At 41.5% G+C, this 19,153-nt stretch overlaps 1 protein-coding gene across 10 annotated transcripts in view; it reads right to left on the reverse strand.

The window, feature by feature from the left end:
* LOC137346674 (protein-tyrosine sulfotransferase 1-like) overlaps positions 1–19,153 on the reverse strand; it is a 128,130-nt gene that overhangs the window by 31,427 nt on the left and 77,550 nt on the right. Inside the window, exon 1 of one of the 10 annotated variants that reach the window (XM_068010349.1) lies at positions 1,087–1,444. The exons of 7 other annotated variants lie outside the window; for them this stretch is intronic. In XM_068010349.1, the coding sequence (XP_067866450.1) occupies positions 1,087–1,212 (126 nt within the window). In that variant the 5' untranslated portion in view covers positions 1,213–1,444. Of the gene's footprint in view, positions 1–1,086; positions 1,445–8,025; positions 8,604–19,153 lie in introns of those variants that run through there. 2 more of the 10 variants (XM_068010346.1, XM_068010347.1) reach the window with 2 other exon arrangements.

Consider the following 19,153-nt stretch of genomic DNA (forward strand, 5'->3'; position numbering starts at 1 on the left):
TTACCTCCACACCACCCCCTCCCCACCCCCAAAAAAACCATTAGATTTGTTAGAAATGACTTACGATTTACAAATCTATGCTGGCACTCTCTGATCAGTTGACGTTTATCTCTACATTCAATCACTCTTTCCCAGTACCAGGTTCTAGTAACAGACTTTAGACTTATGGGTCTATAATTTCCTCGTTTGTCTCTCCTGCCCTTCTAAAATAATGGAGTCACATTGACACTATTTCAAACCACGCAGATAATTCCTGAATCAAGAGAGTTTTGAAAGATCACAATGATAGCATCTACAATTTCCTCACTTCTTAGCATCAAATATTTTGGATATAGATTATATTGTGCCAGCATATGTTTTCTATAAACTTCATCAATTCTAAGCACAAACTCTTAGAAAAAAATCGGTTGTAACTAAAACAGTTTTGTTCAAAATGCATGAAATCGAACAAACTAGCATGAAGGAACGTCTGTCATTGTATTAATACACTAGTTTCCTTATATAAAAGTTAACAGCTGATGATCCTCATTAACACGGCAGAGTGAACATCTCAGCATCTCTGCATTTGCGTTGGTGCTTCCCCTGGTATTCTCATTGGAAACGGTGGACTGCCCTGCCCAGAAATCGATCTAATTTAACACTCACAACATGTTCAAAAGAGACGACGTTCAGGGTAATTTAACTAAATTAAAAATATTAAAGTTTTTAACTTTCACAGTCACCACGACATAATAATTGCAGAAAGATTACAGATGTTTAGCAATCCAATTTCAGGCCAACCTGAGCTGATGTAGACAATAAGGACCTAGATTGACAGTGGGCACATCCAATGGTGAGGCAGCATCGCCCAACTGCTTTTATACAGGAGAACGAAGAGGACCAATAAGAAACGGGCTTTATGGTAACAACAGCAGGGAAGTAATTGCTGGTTATATGAAACGTCTTCTACCTATGGAGCCTGATCCATCCTGGACGAAAACGGAATATTGCAGAGGGAAACCCCTCAGCACTAAAAGAATGCGAATTAGTGGAGTCAGCGCAAGCAGCACCAGATCAGTAGCTTTTACAATGCAGCATCGTCCTCACCTCTTGTACAGTCAGTTTATTTGTAGGTCGGTTGGCAGCTGGCTTCCTAACCTCATCTTCTGAATCGGAGACTGACATTGTATCATCCGACTGTTCGCTTCCCTTCTGTCCTGAAATAACCACCATCACTCTCGCCTTGTGCAATGTAAAAAGCTACTGTTGCAAAAATGAGGGGAATGTAACTTCCTAATGGCTGCAGCTCATCTTGCAATGCCCCACCTCCTCTATGCCTACATCGACGGTGGTACCAGATTCCAACTGTATTGGCGGTTTGTTTGCTGCACCATTAATCTGCTGTGGGATTCCTATAATACTGTGCTAACCTGCCGAATGTGTAACGCGCAGTCGCAGTCTCGCCCTCCCAGCCCCTCTGTTTTCAACGTGCTGCGTTTCATGAACTGCTCGGGGAAGAATCTTAAAGCTGCATTGCATCGTAGGAAACAACCACTGCAATATTATCAACAGCATACAGCATTTCCATTGACTGTCTTTTCCCCAACACATTCTATTCAAAACCTCATGGGTTGCCTGGATGATAGATCTTTGTTTGATAGCAGTGTCAAGGGATATGGAAGGGAGGCAGGTAAATGGTACAGATCAGGCTTTAGGGACTAAATGGCTTACTCCTGTTCCTATGTTGTTACATATTTTAACATTGCTTTCGCCAGACCCTATATTTGCCACTTTCTTCACCATTATGTCACACTCTTCAATCTTCCTGAGGAGGAAGACTTCCTCTGAGTGACCTCCTGTGTATTTTCTCTAGTAGTGGCAGAGTGTTCAGCTGTCTCAGCCCTACTAATGTCAGCTGTTGCTAAGTGGTAGCATGCTTGTCTCTGAGTCAGAAAGTTGTGGGTTCAAACCGCACTCTCGAGACTTGCATCGATAATCTAGGCTGGTAGTTCTGTGCAGTAGTGAGGGAGTGACGCACTGTCCAGAGGTGTGGCTTTTTGTATGAGAGGTTAAACTGAGGCACTATCTGCCCTCTCAGATGATTGTAAAAGATGCCACAGCACTATTTGAAGAAGAATTCTTCTCCTATCCTGGCCAATATTCATCCCTCAGCCAACTCTAAAACAAACTGTCTGGCCATTTATTTCATTGCTGTTTGTGGGAGTTTACTGTGCGCAAATTGGCTTCCATGTTTCCTGCATAACAAAAGTGACTAAACTTCAAAGAGTACTTCCTTGGCTGCAAAGCTCTGTGGGATGTCCTGAAGTTGTGAAAGGTGCTATATAAATACTCTCTAGAACTCTGTAAACCCTTCCACCATGCTACCTTCCTGCCTACCTTTAAAAGTCTCCTTCAAGTCTATTAATTTGACTATACTTTATCATTCTAACTCTTCTACAACCATTGCGGTTCTATTTAAAGTGGTTTGGAACATTTTATACATTGAAGGCATTGTACAAATGCAAGTTGTTCTCTCAGTCCACGGCGACCACAACATATACGCTCCGGGCTAGGATTGGATCCAACCCTAGCCAGTCTGGTCAATCATAGCCTACTTCCCAGCCTCTGTGGCTCACCACCTACTGAAACTAGTTTTGAATACAAAAGGCACTTTATACTGTATTTATCAACTATATCTGCAGCTACAGTTGGTAAATACAGTATAAATGCATATAGTGACAACAGCCAACTTTAGGCTAGCAATGGATGGGAAAAGCCAGAAATCATTTTAGGTGGGTTCCACCAGTTGGGAACAGGTGTCTTACATTGGGGACCTTTAAATAAATTTCTCCTAGCAAATTGGGACACATCTTGCCCTCATAAAAGAGTGATAGCATATGAACAATAAGGTAAATCTACTGTTTTTAAAAAAAAGCATATTTTTATACTCAATATCCTTTCAGCTGTTTTTTTAATCTCATTAAGTGAATTACAATGTTGAAAATAGCATTTGTAATATTGTAAAGATATTAAGTATGTATTTTACAATAACATTGACACACTTGAAGGGTCAATTGAATTGTTTCTATCTTGTGATTCCATGTGCACATTTTACTTCTCCTACAGCAACAGAATTGCTCTCTCTCTATGCTCCACTATCTTTAAATGGGAATCTCTCATCCCCTTTTCTCCACAGCCTGGTTGTAATTGGGTATTTGTCTCTCTTGTCCTCCCCAGAACGGAGTGTTCCAATGACAAGAGTTATAAAAAAAAATGTAGGATAAAAAGGAAAGATTAGAAAAAAATCTTTCCACAAAGGAGGTTTAGATTTTGGACATTTCATTTACAAACCATTGTTAAAACAGATTTGATAAATTTTGGGAGAGAATTAGATAGTGGCATAAAAAAAATATGGAGAATGAACCGTAGAGTGGTGTTCGACTAGAGGATTATTTCCACATTCTGTGCTTCCAAATCAAAGAGGGCTACAACATTCTAGTCCCAATCCTCTAACCCAATCTTCTCATGAGCACACCTCCTTGCTGGGAAGCACAGAAGTGACCCTTAAACGGCTTGAATGGAGACAAATAACAGATGCAGACTAAATTGGCCAGTTTCTGTGCTTACTATTATTTAAAGTTAAGTACGACCCTTAGCAGTGAGTGTTGGCAAGCAATTTAATTTCTGAAGCAGCAAAACCATACCCATTTGTGCCTTCACTTCATGTCTGCAGATGTCCATTTTCTAGGCAGAGGTTAGATAATGTTCACAAGCAAAGACCGATAGCAGATTATTTCCATTCCCTAACTGAGGCATTTTGAAGTTAATTGTCGTGACTCCAGTGATTTTAATTACTGTGGGTAGATTCACATTAGGAGTTTTATCTGTTCAATGATATTCGAAGACTTTAGGAATTATATAACATAGCTTCCTCTATCGTAATGCACAATAAACATTTAAAACAAAGGAATAGGCTTAAGTACATAAGATATATTGGACACATGCAGTAAGTTTGAATCAACACAAAAATGTTTTTGCCTGTTTTAACCTTCACAAAAGCCTGTTTTATAGCCTTTATCTTGCTAAACAAGCAAGAATTCCTTATAGTTACAATGATCAGCAATTTAAGTGCTTACTCATGAAGCACGAGCCTCTGCATTTGTTACATATGTGTGGGATGATCAGTTCCCAACTCAATCTGTTCTTTTCATTTTCAGTAGGTTTCAAGTTGGCATGTACTACTGTAGTGGCTATTTCTGTTTCATTTTGCAAATCAAAATGTTTTTGCAAAATGCTGTTGGGCAACCTTTTCACATGACAATGATTCCTTTGTTCTGCATATGTAACTATACTTTCTGCTAAAGGGCTCCAGTTTATGCAAATATTCCACAACATACAAATGCCTTGTTATACTATTGATTTAACTATAAAACCTATGCCTATAAATAAGCCACAACTTTTATTGATGGTGCTGCAATATTTTTAATAAACTATTCACTAATGAAAAGACCTAAATTTGGAATATAAATACTTTTCAGTAAAGGTCTTTAGTAGAACAAAATGTCAAGGCTATGCAGAAGTTTATACTTCAGTGTTTTCATTTTTCTGGTATTAGTATTGAAAGAATTAAACACACATTTTAAAAATAGCACCTGTACAGTTGGCAACTACTCCTTGCTGGGATTATGAAATGAGGTCCATAATTGCTAGGTTCAATGTTGGACTCTAATTCTGTGTTCAGCTGCTAGCTATACCTACAAAAGGTTATCCTCATACAATGGCAGAAGAGGACCCTGATCCTGCAATACCAATCATTAACTCAGGAAGAGTCTTAAAGCCTGAATCATTGATACATTTAGTTACGTGTCTTTACCATTCAATGCACTAGAGTCAGCTGCACATGTGCCCAATACATTGCAAAAAAAACATAATTTCTGTTATTGCCCCCAACTCACAGCATTTCTCCACAGCTAATTTATTCTGCTTCATCCTAAGTTGTCGCAATGCATTAAAGTACCAGCTAACCCAAATTTTAATAACCTTAGCATTGTCTGGTGCAGGTATGTTCAGTATTTACCTCACTGTTTGCCCTTTGTGAAAATGTATGGCATATGCTCCTTCGAGGCATTTTCTTGATGGGACAAAGACATGAGGTGTTTGGCTGCTGGGTTGCAACATTTATCTCAAGGTTGGAAAATGGTCCATACCTCCCTGAGCTGACTTTTTTTTTAGAGATACAGCACTGAAACAGGCCCTTCGGCCCACCGAGTCTGTGCCGACCATCAACCACCCATTTATACTAATCCTACACTCATTCCATATTCCTACCACATCCCCACCTGTCCCTATATTTCCCTACCATCTACCTACACTAGGGGAAATTTATAATGGCCAATTTACCTATCAACCTGCAAGTCTTTGGCGTGTGGGAGGAAACCAGAGCACCCAGAGAAAACCCACACAGACACAGGGAGAACTTGCAAACTCCTCACAGGCAGTACCCAGAATTGAACCTGGGTCACTGGAGCTGTGAGGCTGCGGTGCTAACCACTGCGCCACTGGCAGCCAATGATTAGGATCTGGAATGTATTGCCTGAGTGTCTGGTGGAGGCAGATTCAATGAGAGCATTCCAGAGGGAATTAGTGTTTTCTAAAAAGGAAGACTGTGCAGTATCCCCGGGAGAAGGCCAGGGAAATGGCACTCAGTGCAGGGCCAGCAGAGACACGACGGGCTGCATGGCCTCCTTCTGTGATTCGCACTACCCGCCAAGACTGTCTCCCTCTGCCTCCCTGACAGACCCACTCTCTCTCTGTACTTAATGGATAGCTCTGCAACTATAGGTGCGACTGACATTGCTGCAGTGGCTGCATGGACCTGTGTGTTATCTAAAACATTTGGAATCATTTGAGGTGGCTGGTTGAACAATACATATATCAGATTGCTCTGAGCATTATTTCCATCATCTGTGCCAACTCTTGGTATTGCTTTACTCCCTCAGCATATCCAGAAATGTATGTGGCATTAATAAGTTTGCTGAAGGCCTGTGTTATAGCTGTCTCTCTGATTTCCCAGCGTGGCTAATTCAGACAAGACTATTGCAGATTGCAACCCAAGGTCTTTAGAGGCTCAGTTAGAGTACTTGTTCTAGAATCTATGAGTTAAGGATCTCACCCAAGGAGGATATCATCTGCAGAGTGTGCTAGAGTAGCCACATGGTGGGGAGCAGCTCAATTAAGAGCTTATGCAAGACTTTTTAAAAATAGGTTTGTACCCCTTCCTGGATGCCCCAAATTTTTCAGACTGCTTGGCACACATAAATTACTGCAAGAATTGCTGATCCTGACCTAGCAGACTGCAAACCCTATGAAGTCCAAAGCAGAAGGAGCCCTCAAATTGGTTCAGTCACCAACAGGTGAGACTTCTTCATTGCCAGCTCAAATGAGCTCCTAATCATTAGTAATGAGTAATTCACTAAGTGCTCCTTATTGCAACTTGGTAACTCCCACATAATGGATGGATTTGTGTTACTGCTTGCTAACTGTCTGATTGCTGTGATGTGTTCAGTTCAAGTCAGATATTGGGCTATCTAACCCCTCTTCCTGGGCATCAATAGGTTCAGAAGAACACTCTGAAACAGCTTACGTGGCAAGGTAATCTAGTATATTATGTTGCACAATTTGGTTGGGTATGAGGGATTGAATGGGAAGGGGGAATAAATATTAAAAAGAAAAGGATGGTACTAATGGCAATTTTGAGGAAGACCTGCCCTCCTCATAACTAGTTTGGCTGTTTCTAGCCCCAGAAGAGGGATGCCCTCTTCGAAGGGCATTAAGGTGCTGAATAACTTCTGTTCTGCAAACACATGACTGAATTTTTGTTTTGGGGTCAGGATCCTGACATTAGGTGAATTTCCAGGTCGCAAACCCAGTGTCATGTTGGTATCAGACCCAAAGCATTTTTTGTAGGAATGGCCAATTAGCCATCAGGGAGTGCGTTCGTCATCCAATTAAGGACAGCGGGTGGGTTCCCAAGGCTGGTGGGCCAATAGGAGGCCCACCAGCAAAGACACAATTGCAACTGCACAGTTCGAGGTGGGAGTTGCCGATCCATGTAAGAGACAGAGAGAATTCCTCATGATAGAGACGTCCTCTGCGAGAATAAAAAATGTTCAACTTAAAAAGGCTACAACTGCCAGGCAACCCCTCCACTGGACGGCCAGTGGCTGCAGCTGTCCCAACGGCCATGGCGGGTGTGCGGTTGGGGGGGGGTCCCTAGAGGGATGCAGCACTTCACCCCCCCACCACCCCCCAGTCTGCTGCCAGGAGGCCGCGCCTTTGTAATGGCCATGTTTTGGGCTGTTTCAGTGCTGTATCACTCTATGACTCGATGATTGGCCGTACTTGGCCATTTAATTGGCCCAATAGACTACCGCTGCTTATGAGTGGGTAGCTGTCACCCCCACTCCTCCCAGAACAAAAATGGCCTGGAGACGGGAACATGCCAGTAACTCGGCATGTTTCTCTGACGCCAATTATTGGACCTTTCCGCCTCCGACGGGAATCAAAAATTCTGCCCACTGTTGTTGATGTGTGGCTTTCTCATGTAAATGCATAAAAAAGACATTCAGAAATGAAAAAGCGGATATGTGTCACCCAAGAGTCCAACCGCCCAGTGTGAATGTTGTCCATGCAGAGAGCCTGTTGAACTGCATGTTCAGTGTTCATTGTTTATTAAATGCATAAGCAAAAAATTTGGGTTGTAATAGATTGCCTTATATTTGGAATTTGGATGAACATTTGTTGAAATGTTACATACAATTTCTTGGCGTTGCTGCACCAAGTCTGCATTGAAGCACTATTGTCATACATTGTGAGGCAATATTGTATAAGTGAACACATTAACTTTCCACTTTTCAAATTTCTTCCTCATTTGCTCCTACAACTCAATCTTATTCAAATTCATTTTATTGAAAATTTTACTCCAAAATACCAAAAACAAATTTTTGTATGCAAATATACAAATAAATCAAGAATTACATACATGAACAACACTGTGCAGTTGTTCATGCTCCAGTACTAATTATATATTTTACACAGAAATTCAAAGGCAAAAATACTATAATTTTATCAAATTCCATGAACCCAATTATGGTTACAAAACATTTAGGAAAACAGGGTTCATGTTTTATTCAAACTCTCTCCAGGAGATTAGTTACACATTCTCAGTCATAAAAATGTAACCACAAAAATCATTTGTCCCTGGTGATCTCGTTGTCATGAATAAAACTCAAGGCGACAATAGGCACATTTACTCTTCATTTGTTGATACTTTTGTAATTGCTACTTTTGGCAATTTTCTAACATTGCTGCCATAAACAATGTTACATGCACTCCTCACATACAGTATATTTGTATTTAAACATTAAAAGATGTTTGACCCATAGCAGGAGGTGGTGAATACAAAAATAAAAAGTGCTTTATTCCACATTAACGTAACCATGACATTGGCCAAGTGCAGGAGCTGTAGAAAAAAGCTGATCTGGATATATCTTCTGAGGAATCAATCTGCTTTTCCGTGAATCAGAAAGGAAGACATCTTGCTCGTCCTCAAGTTATGATCTCTTCTGCAGCAAAACACAATACAACAACAGAAAATTGTGTTTTGCAGTTCCTTTGCAAAATGATAATGTGCAAGTTACAGAGTCCTCAAAAATAGAAATCCAATATCATACATTTGTTTCTGACCACTCTCATGTGAACTATCAGCCACTTTGTAATGAGCTGAGATAGATTCAATTATTGTGCAGTGAAATTTGATATTGTAATATGAACTAAAACCACAGTTCAAATGTGGAAGACGTCAGAAGAGAAGACTTTGTGTTATGAGAAGAGTTTTGAAATTGATTAAGTACACTAAGAAAATACATGAAAAATGGAAACTTTTAACCCATGAATTAGTAGCAGATCCAGGTTGTTTAATTTAGCATGAGGGGAAACCCAAAATAATGGTTCAGAATTTTTTTTTATTCTTTCATGGGATGTGGGCATTGTTGGCAAGGCCAACATTAATTACCCATCCCCAATTGCCCTTGAAGGTGGTGGTTAGCCATCTTGATTCTTTATTAGAATAAATGTACATATAGAAATTTCCCATCCTCATGCTTCTTTAAGCTGTCTAACTACTTCAGATAATTCATATCAAGCTAGCAAAGTATGACAGATATTCTAAAAACTGCAAATGGAAAAATGCAATCTAGATTCACATGACTGACATTGCGAAAACCTGTTTTCTTAAACAGTGATGGAATAATTATCAAGAAAAAATTTTTTGGAAAGGGGACAAGGAAAAGAAAGAGGAGACACAATTTAAAACATTAAATGGAAACAGACCTGAAGTATTTTTTAAAGCTTGAACAGAAAGAAAACATCTAGGGAGTAGTGATCACAAAGATTAAGGTAATGATTGACAGATTTACACAAGTACAAACACCAAAGTAATATTTTGGAAAAAAAACTATGAGAATAAGGATGGAGCTAAGGGCATAAACTGGAGAAAAATATTAACAGACAATGAAGTTGAACAGAAATGGGGACTATTTAAAGGGGAGATCAATACAGTTAAGGAGAAACATATTCCTCTAAAAATAAGACCGCACTAACCAAAAATGATTTGCCATGGATAAGTAAAGGAGTGACTTTAAAATTGAATCTAAAGAAAAAGAGCATCATGACTAGACTCTTCCCAATCATCCACAGATATGTAATCTTCTGGCGGCAAATAAAACCAGAAAAACCCAGAGCCAATAAGGGAGAATGCATGCACAAACTACATAAACAATAAAAAAAATGACTAAAAGGAAGATAACAAGAAAAGAGGTTAAAAAGACAATTAAGACACATGAAATAAACATATCAAAGAATATAAAGTATTATATAGGTGCATAAGTAACACAAGGATAATTAAGATAGGATTGGGACACTAAGATATACAAACATATGAAAATGGCAGGCAGGAAAAGACAATCTGGCCCATCAAGCCTGCCCCACCCATGATGCCTATGCATTATGACTAGACCCTTCACAACCTCCTGTGGGTATGTAATCGCCTGAGAGCCAAAATAAAAAACCCAGAAAAGCCCAGGGCAAGTAAAGGGGAAAAAATCTGGATAATTTCTCTCCAGCCCTCTCAGGTGATCAAAACCAGTTCAGGAAATCACATTGACCATGCACATATTAACTGTAATTCCACTTACCTTCTATGAGGAAGTTAAACTCACAGGACATGATACTGAAATGGCAGGAATACTGATAGATACTTTTCCTCAGTTTTCACTGAAGAGGCTACCAAAGAAGAAATTACAACAGTTGAAGTAGTCAAAGGGGAATATTACAACAGTTAAGTTAGAAAGAAGTACCAGACAAACCAGACAAACTTGAGGACAAAACCCTGTGCCCAAATGGACTTCATCAGAGGATACTCAAAAAAACTGAAGAGAAGATAGCAGAGGCATTAGTAGATATATAAAAATCCAATAGAGAAAGGAACAGTGCCGGAGGATTTGCAAATGACAAATGTAACGCTTCAATAAGGGAGGCAGAACTAACCTAGGGAACTATGAATGAATTAGGTTAACAGGACTGGTAGGTGAGATACTAGAATCACTTCTAAAAGATCAAATAACAAAACATCTAGAGACAGAGAATAGAATAAACAAAAGCATGGATTTCTAAAATGAAGGTCTTGTTTAACAAACCTTATTAAATGAAGAAATAGCAGCAAGCATAGAGTAAGGCACTGCAGTCCATATGGTATACACGGATTTTCATAAGATATTTAAATAAGGCGCCACATCAGAGGCTCATGAAAAAGGTCGGGGTATGTGAAGTCAGTGCCAGCTAGGAAAATGGATTGAAAGATGGCAGCAAAACAGAAAGCAGGGTTAAGGGAACTTTCTCAGACTGGCAGAAAGTAGAAAGTGGTATCCCACATGAATCCATGTTGCTCATAATATACATGAATGATTTGGACTCAGAAATTGGTAGTATGGTATTGCAGTTCATAGATGATACCAAATTGGGGGTATAGCTAATAATGTGGACGACAGCGCCAAAATTCAGGAAAACCAACAAGCTTGCAGAGTAGGCAGATAAATAGCAAATGAATAGCAAAGTGTGAGCAACTTCATTTTTGTAGGAGACCATTTATTCCTTGGAAGGTAAGAAACTAAATACATACAAACATACGAATCAGGAGCAGGAGTAGGCCACTCAGCCCCTCGAGCCTGCTCCACCATTCAATAAGTTCATGGCTGAACTGATTACTCCACATTTCCACCTATCCCCGATAACCTTTCATCCCCTTGCTTATCAAGAATCTATCTACCTCTGCCTTAAAAATATTCAAAGTCTCCACTTCCACTGCCTTTTGAGGAAGAGAATTCCAAAGACTCACAACCCTCAGAGAAAATATTTCTCCCTATCTCTGTCTTAAATGGGCAACCCCTTATTTTTAAACAGTGACCCCTAGTTCTAGATTCTCCCACAAGGGGAAAACATCCTTTCCACATCCCTGTCAAGACCCCTCAGGATCTTATATGTTTCAATCAAGTCACCTCTTACTCTTCAAAATTCCAGCGGATACAAGCCTAATGTGTCCAATCTTTCCTCGTAAGACAGCCCACCCATTCCAGGTATTAGTCAAGCAAACCTTCTCTGTACTGCCTCCAACACATTTACATCCTTCCTTAAATAAGGAAACCAGTACTGTACACAGTACTCCAGATTTGGTTTTACCAATGCCCTGTATAGCTGAAGCATAACCGCCCTACTTTTGTATTCAATTCCCTTCGCGATAAACGATAACATTCTATTAGCTTTCCTAATTACGTGCTGTACCTGCATACTAACCTTTTGCGATTCATGCACTAGGACACCCAGATCCCTCTGCATCTCAGACCTCTGCAATTTCTGACCATTTAGATAATATGCTTCCTTTTTATTCTTCTTGCCAAAGTGGACAATTTCATACTTTCCCACATTATACTCCATCTGCCAGGTCTTTGCCCACTCACACCCTATCTATATCCCTTTGTAGCCCCCTTCTGTCCTCTTCACAAGTTACTTTCCTACCTATCTTTGTGTCATCAGCACATTTAGCAACCATACCTTTGGTCACTTCATCTAAGTCATTTATATAAATTGTAAAAAGTTGAGGCCCCAGCACAGATCCTTGTGGCACACCACTTGTTACATCTTGCCAACCAGAAAATGACTCATATATGCCTACTTTGTTTCCTGTTAGCTAGCCAATTTTCTATCCTGCCAATATGTTACCCCTTACACCATGAGCTTTTATTTTCTGCAATAACCTTTGATGTGCCACCTTATCAAATGCCTTCTGGAAATCTAAGTACAATACATCCACCAGTTCCCCTTTATGCACAGCACATGTAACTCCTTCAAAGAACTCCAATAAATAGGTTAAACATGAATACCCTTTCACAAAACCATGTTGACTCTGCCGGGTTACCTTGAATTTTTCTAAATGCCCTGCTATAACATCTTTAATAATAGCTTCTAACATTTTCCCTAAGACAGATGTTAAGCTAACTGGCCTGTTGTTTCCTGCTTTCTGTCTCCCTCCCTTTTTGAATAAAGGAGTTACAGTTGCTATTTTCCAATCTAACGGAACCTTCCCAGAATCTAAGGAATTTTGGAAAACTAAAACTAACGCATCAACTATCTCACAAGCCACTTCTTTTAACACCCTAGGATGAAGTCCATCAGGACCTTGGGACTTGTCAGCCCGCAGCTCCAACAATTTGTTCAGTACCACTTCCTTGGTGATTGTAATTTTCTTGAGTTCCTCCGTCCCTTCCACTTCCTGACTTGCAGCTAATACTGGGATGTTACTTGTATCCTCACTAGTGAAGACCGATGCAAAATAGCTGTTCAATTCATCTGCCATCTCCTTATTATCCATTATTAATTCCCCAGACTCACTTTCTATAGGACCAATGCTCACTTTAACTCTTTTCGTTTTTAAATATCTATAGAAACTCTTACCATCTGTCACTATATTTCTCGCTAGCTTTCTCTTGTACTCTAATTTTACCTTCCTTATCAATCTTTTAGTCATTCTTTGCTGTTTTTTATATTCTGTCCAATCTTCTGACCTGCCTCCCATTTTTGGGCAATTATATGCTTTTTCTTTAAGTTTGATACTATCTTTAACTGTTTTAGTTAATCACCGATGGCGAGTCTCACCCTTGGAATTTTTCTTTCTTGTTGAAATGTACCTATTCTGTGTATTCTGAAATATCCCCTTAAATGTCTGCCACTGCATCTCCATTGACCTATCCCTTAACCTAATTTTCCAGTTCACTTTAGCTCTGCTTTCATGCCATCATAATTGCCCTTATTTAAGTTTAGAATACTAGTCTTGGACCCACTCTTCTCTCCCTCAAACAGAATGTAAAATTCAATCATATTATGATCGCTGCTACGGAGGGGCACTTTATATATGAGATCATTAATTAATCCTATCTCGTTGCACAATACCAGGTCTAGTTTAGCCTGCTCTCTGGTTGGCTCCAGAATGTACTGTTCCAAGAAATTATCCCAGAAACATTCTATATACTCCTCATCTAGGCTACCTCTGCCCATCTGATTTTTCAAGTCTATATGTAGGTTAAAATCCCCATAATTATCGCTGTACCTTTCTGACAAGTTGCCATTATTTTTTCCTTTATACTCTGTCCTACAGTGTGGGTAACGTTAGGTGGCCTGTACACCACTCCCACAAGTGACTTCTTGCCTTTATGATTTTGCATCTCTACCCTCGTGAAATTAAGTCATCCCTCTCTATTGCACTAATACCATCATTAATTAACAGAGCTACCCCTCCATCTTTTCCTAGCTTCCTGTCCTTCCTAAACGCCATGTACCCTTCAATATTCAGATCCCAATCGATGTTGTCCTGCAGTCGTGTCTCAGTAATGGCTATCAGATCGTACTTATTTATTTCTATTTGCACTCTCAGTTCATCTGTTTTGTTTCGAATGCTATGGGCATTCAGATACAGAGCCTTTAGTTTTGTCCTTTTATTATTTTTGTAACCTCTAGCCTTATCTGTTGATTTACTCTTAGATTTGTACCCTCTGTCCCTTCCTGTCACAGTCTGTTTATCATTTCCCATATTAATACCTTCCTCTCTTGCCTTGTCTCTACTCCTTGAATTACCACATCTTCCCAAATTTGATCCCTAGCCCCCACTATTCAGTTTAAAACCCTCTCTACTTCCCTAGTTATGTGGCTCGCTAGAACACCGGCTCCAGCATGGTTTAGGTGTAGACTGACCCAACGGTACAGCCCCCACTTTCCCCAGTACTGGTGCCAGTGCCCCATGAACCGGAACTCATTTCTACCACACCAGTCTTTGAGCCATGCATTAATTTCTCTAATCTTATTTGCCCTATGCCAATTTGCACGTGGCTCAGGTAATAATCCAAAGATTATTATCTTTGAGGTTCTGCTCCTTAATTTGGTGCCTAGCTCCTCATACTGACTATGCAGAACCACTATTCTTGTCCTACCTATGTCGTTGGTAACTACATGGACCACAATGACTGGATCCTCCCCCTCCAACTGTAAGTTCCTCTCCAGCCCTGAGCAGATGTCCCGAACCACGGCACCGGGCAAGCAACACAGCCGTCTGGACTCTCGCTCTTTGCTGCAGAGAATGGCGTCAATCCCCCTAACTATACTGTCCTCTATTACCTTTACACTCCTTTTTTCTCCCTCCACTTGAATGGCTTCCTATACAATGGTGCCATGTTGCTCATCCACCCTGCAGCCCCCACCCGCATCCAAACAAGCTGAAAGAACCTCAAACCTGTTGGACAATTGCAAAGGGTGAAGCTCCTGCACTCCTGCCCTCTAGGTCTCCTTAGCTGCCTCAGCTGCAGCCACACTCTCCTATCCCTGACCACTGATCAAATCAGAAGATCCTATCCTAAGGGGTATGACCGCCTCCTGGTACAAAATGTCCAGGTAACTTTCCCCCTGCCTGATGTGTCGCAGTGTCTGCAGCGCAGTCTCCAGTTCAATGACTCTGAGCCAAAGCTCTTCGAGCCGCAAACACTTACTGCAGACATGTTTGCCCTGGATCACACTGGCATCCAGGAGCTCCCACATGCTGCAGCCATGACACAGCACCTGTCCTGCCATCCTTAATGTGTTTTAATTAACTTCTTAATTATTTTATTCAATTATTTATTTTATTTTCCTTTTTTGTATATTTTATTAAGCTTACCACTAGTTCCTTTACTATTTTAATTGACTGCCACAAGGAGTAGAAGCAGCAGATATCGTTGATGCATTTAAAGGTAGGCTTGATACATACATGAAGAAGGAAATCGAGGGATAGTGGGGCAGGCTGAGAAGAGGTAATTAAAATGGGAGGAGACTCTTGTGGAGAAATAAATGCCAGCATAGACAACTTGGGCTAGAGGGCCTTTGCTGTAGTCTCAATGTAAAAATGTTAAAGCCCTCGTAAGCATTCCCTTAGATTTTATACATACAGTTGTGCAATCTATGTACTTTAAAACATAATAACGTTCAAGGTATCATCTTCCCTGTGCAAAAATGACTGAAATCAATTGAATCTCCCTAAAATATGAGTAACAAAATAAATAGCATTTTTTTTTAGAAATACATCCTGTAGTCAGGCCAAAATAATTCCATTGGGCTAAGACAGGCAAGGAGATGGGTGATTTTACAGAGGTGAAAGTGATCAGTCTTTGTGATAGAGGATATGGGGTCAGAAGCTCAGTTCAAGGATAAATAGGATGCCAAGGTTGGGAACTCATGCATATTCAAACATAATATTTCAGATTTTCATCTCTACAGTATTTAAATATCAATCACATAACACTTAACATTTGAGTCATTTACAAACTGTGCTTATAACAAGTTAATCACAATTAAGATTTTAAGTGACATGTTCCAAACAGTTTCAGCAATTGACTTTTTTTTGTCTGATTATGAAGAACATAACTTAAGTTTCTTACTCTAACTTCCTACTTAAAAATAATGTTTCCGTATGTATGCTTGAGGCAGAGACCTGCATCGTCTAAGAATAAACAAATATTTGAAGCAGAGGAAGATACAGGTCTATGGAATGGAGCAGGGCGATGGGACTAGTTCTGGATTGTTCTTGTAAAAAGCTGGCATAGACACGATGAGTCAAACAATGTCCTATGCGGTAAACTTCCATAGTGTTAATAAAGACCCTCAAATACAAGGCTGGGATGCCCACCAATTTCTGAAATGAACCAGAATTTTAAAAATGTTGTTAATGCAGAGGAATGTCCTAAGGTGCTGCAAAGCGATGTATATAAGAAAACAGATGTCAAGTAAAAGGAGGAGCTATTAGGAACGGTGACCAAAAGCTTACATACAATTTAGGAGCAGGAGTAGGCCACTCGGCTTGGTCAAAGAGATTGGTTTTATAGGTAGTCCTAAAGGAGAGTGGGGTGGAAAAGCAGAAAAGGTTTCGGGAAGAAAATCTGAAGTATGGGGCCTAAATAGCTCAAAGACATAGCTACCAATGGTGGGGTGAAGGGAGGTGAGATGTCCAAGAGATAAGTGCCCAAAGTCAGAAAAACAGCAAGTTCATGGGCTGGGGGAACAAGTGGCAGGGTTTGTAGATTACAGAAATAAGGAGGGGTGAGTCATGAAGGGTTTTAAGCATGAGGATGGGAAACATGAACCATGTTACGAAGAAAGGCTCTCCCCCATTGTGTGTTATCCCTAGTTTCAGGCTTAGTCTCAATCGCACTGGATCTGTGAATCAAACTTGAGCTGAAACCATATGGGTGGACATACCTCTATGTTAGTAGAGCAGGAAGCACCCCTGGTCTGTTCCCACGTGGCGTCAGGTGACTGGAACAGCAGATGCAGGACCGGCCCTTGAACGCGCCGCCCAGCATGCGCCAAAAGAGGTTGGAAGGGCAAGATCATGACGTCACAGACGTCAATGGGCTGATGCAAGACACAAATAATAAAAGTGGCCAATGAATGTGCAGGAAGCGCCTTCCTTATTTGCTCCTGAAATAAACGTTAGCAAGCAAGATGGGTTTTGTTCTGGGGCTATTTAAAGAGCCAAACAGTGCCAGCAGAGGTGCTTTTGATTTACCTGTGCTCAGGAAAAGTTGGTGGTCAGTTGCTGGAGGAGTTTGAAAGTTTCTGCTGACCTCCAAACAGCTGAATTACGTAGCGTTGCATAAGTACAGGGGAAGTAGTTGCAGCGTGACTTGCTCTGCAGCATTAATAGGACCAGCAGAAGAGAAGACAGTGAGGGGAACCTCTGTAAGGAGAGAGGAGAAGGACGGCTCTCCTCAGAAGGCCTTACCCCAAGAGGGTCTTCTGGGAGCACCAGTCCTACATTGGGATGAACCAGTAGCACTGCCTTAGGAGGCTTTATTGAGGGAGTGGTGTCACATCCTTCACCAAGACCTGGAGCTTCAAAGCAGTGCAAGAACGGCCCTCTCAGTGTCAGTAAAGATCACTGTTGCCCTTTTGTTCTTTGCAACTGGTTCTTTTAGGCACCAGCTGGCAACATCTGCAACGTATCACAGTTCACCGTCAACAGAGATATCTGGGAGGTGAAGTGGCACTCGACAGGAGAGAGGACTTCATCCGCTTCTCCCTGAGGAGGGAAGACCAGGATACAAGGGCAGGTGGGTTCATCAGGATCATTGGCTTCCCAATGGTGCAGGACGCCATCGACTGCACACACATGGCTCAGTGGGCCTCCCACATCAATGAGGAGCGATCGCGCAATGCAAGGGCTACCACTCAATGTGCAGTTGGTGCGACCACACCAAAAAATTCTTATTGGTGAATGCCCACTGTCCTGGAAGCACCCACAATACTATTGTCCTTCGACAGTCTGCACCACCTACTGTCTTCAGGCCACCAAAACATGCAACAGGATGGCTACTCAGATACAAGAAATAACCCTCCACACATGGCTCATGACCCCTCCCACCTTCCCACCACACAAGGTCAGAGGGTTTTCAACAAGAGCCATGGATCCACACACAAAACTGAGGAGCAAGCCATTGGTCTGCTAAAGGAGAGATTTCATTTCGTACATTGCTCAGGGGGATCTCTGCAATACCTGCCCATGTTTGTGGTAGTCTGCTGCGTCCTCAACAATCTTGCTATTATGAGGGCCCAGCCGCTACCTCCTGGGATCTGGAGGCAACCTCAGGAAGTGGAGGAGACCACCACACGTACCAGCTACAACTGGACAGAATGAGAGTGAGACTTCACTTCAGTTAAATGGAACTTACCCACCCCCAATATGGACCCAGCATTCCCTTACAATAAATCCATTTCAGGCTTGCTATTGGCCTGCATCACACAATAAAGGCCAACAGCAATAACCTTCATACAACAACTTTATCCAACAGTGCATCAATAATGCAAAATAAAACCCAGAACTAATCACCCTTGAGCATTCCCCTGGTGCCTGCCTTGTGGATGCCCTTGCCGGATCTAGTGGAGTAACTCTGGACCTTGAGGGCCTGGCTTCAGACTGTGCCACCTTGGCATGGGAGCAGCAGTCTGTGCTGGCTGGCTGAGACACATCAGCAAGGGCACTGGCAGAGTCACAGTGGTGGGATCATGAATGCTGTCATCCTGAGAGGTAACAACAGGTTCGGGCTCCATGGTGCCACATCCACTCCCATGGGATGGAGCCTCAGGAATCCTAGTGATCTGCTGGAGCACAGTTTGCTGGACTGCTGTGGGAGCCTGAATGCCCCGTTGAGTACAGAGACCTGCATCCATGATGACAGCTGTTTGTGTCCAGATGGCAGCAGATATAGACTGGATGGCAGTGACCTGAGCCTACATGCTAGCAGCCAGGGATCTCATGATATCTGTCTGAGCTTCCACTGCAGCACTGAAAGCTAAGACAGTGGCTATCAGACACTCCAGCAGGGTCGGTCTGGCAGTGCTGCCAGGGAGGTGCCCACCAATTCCAAGGTGGAAAGGATGGGCTCCAGACTCTGCTCGATGCCCTACGCCACGGTGGAACTGGACTCCTCAGTGTTCCGAGCAAGTGACTGGAGGCTATCTGGCAAGACTGTCAATACATTAAGCA

This window comes from Heterodontus francisci, chromosome 30 (assembly GCF_036365525.1).
Source record: "Heterodontus francisci isolate sHetFra1 chromosome 30, sHetFra1.hap1, whole genome shotgun sequence".
In the NCBI taxonomy this organism is placed as follows: Eukaryota; Metazoa; Chordata; class Chondrichthyes; order Heterodontiformes; family Heterodontidae; genus Heterodontus; species Heterodontus francisci.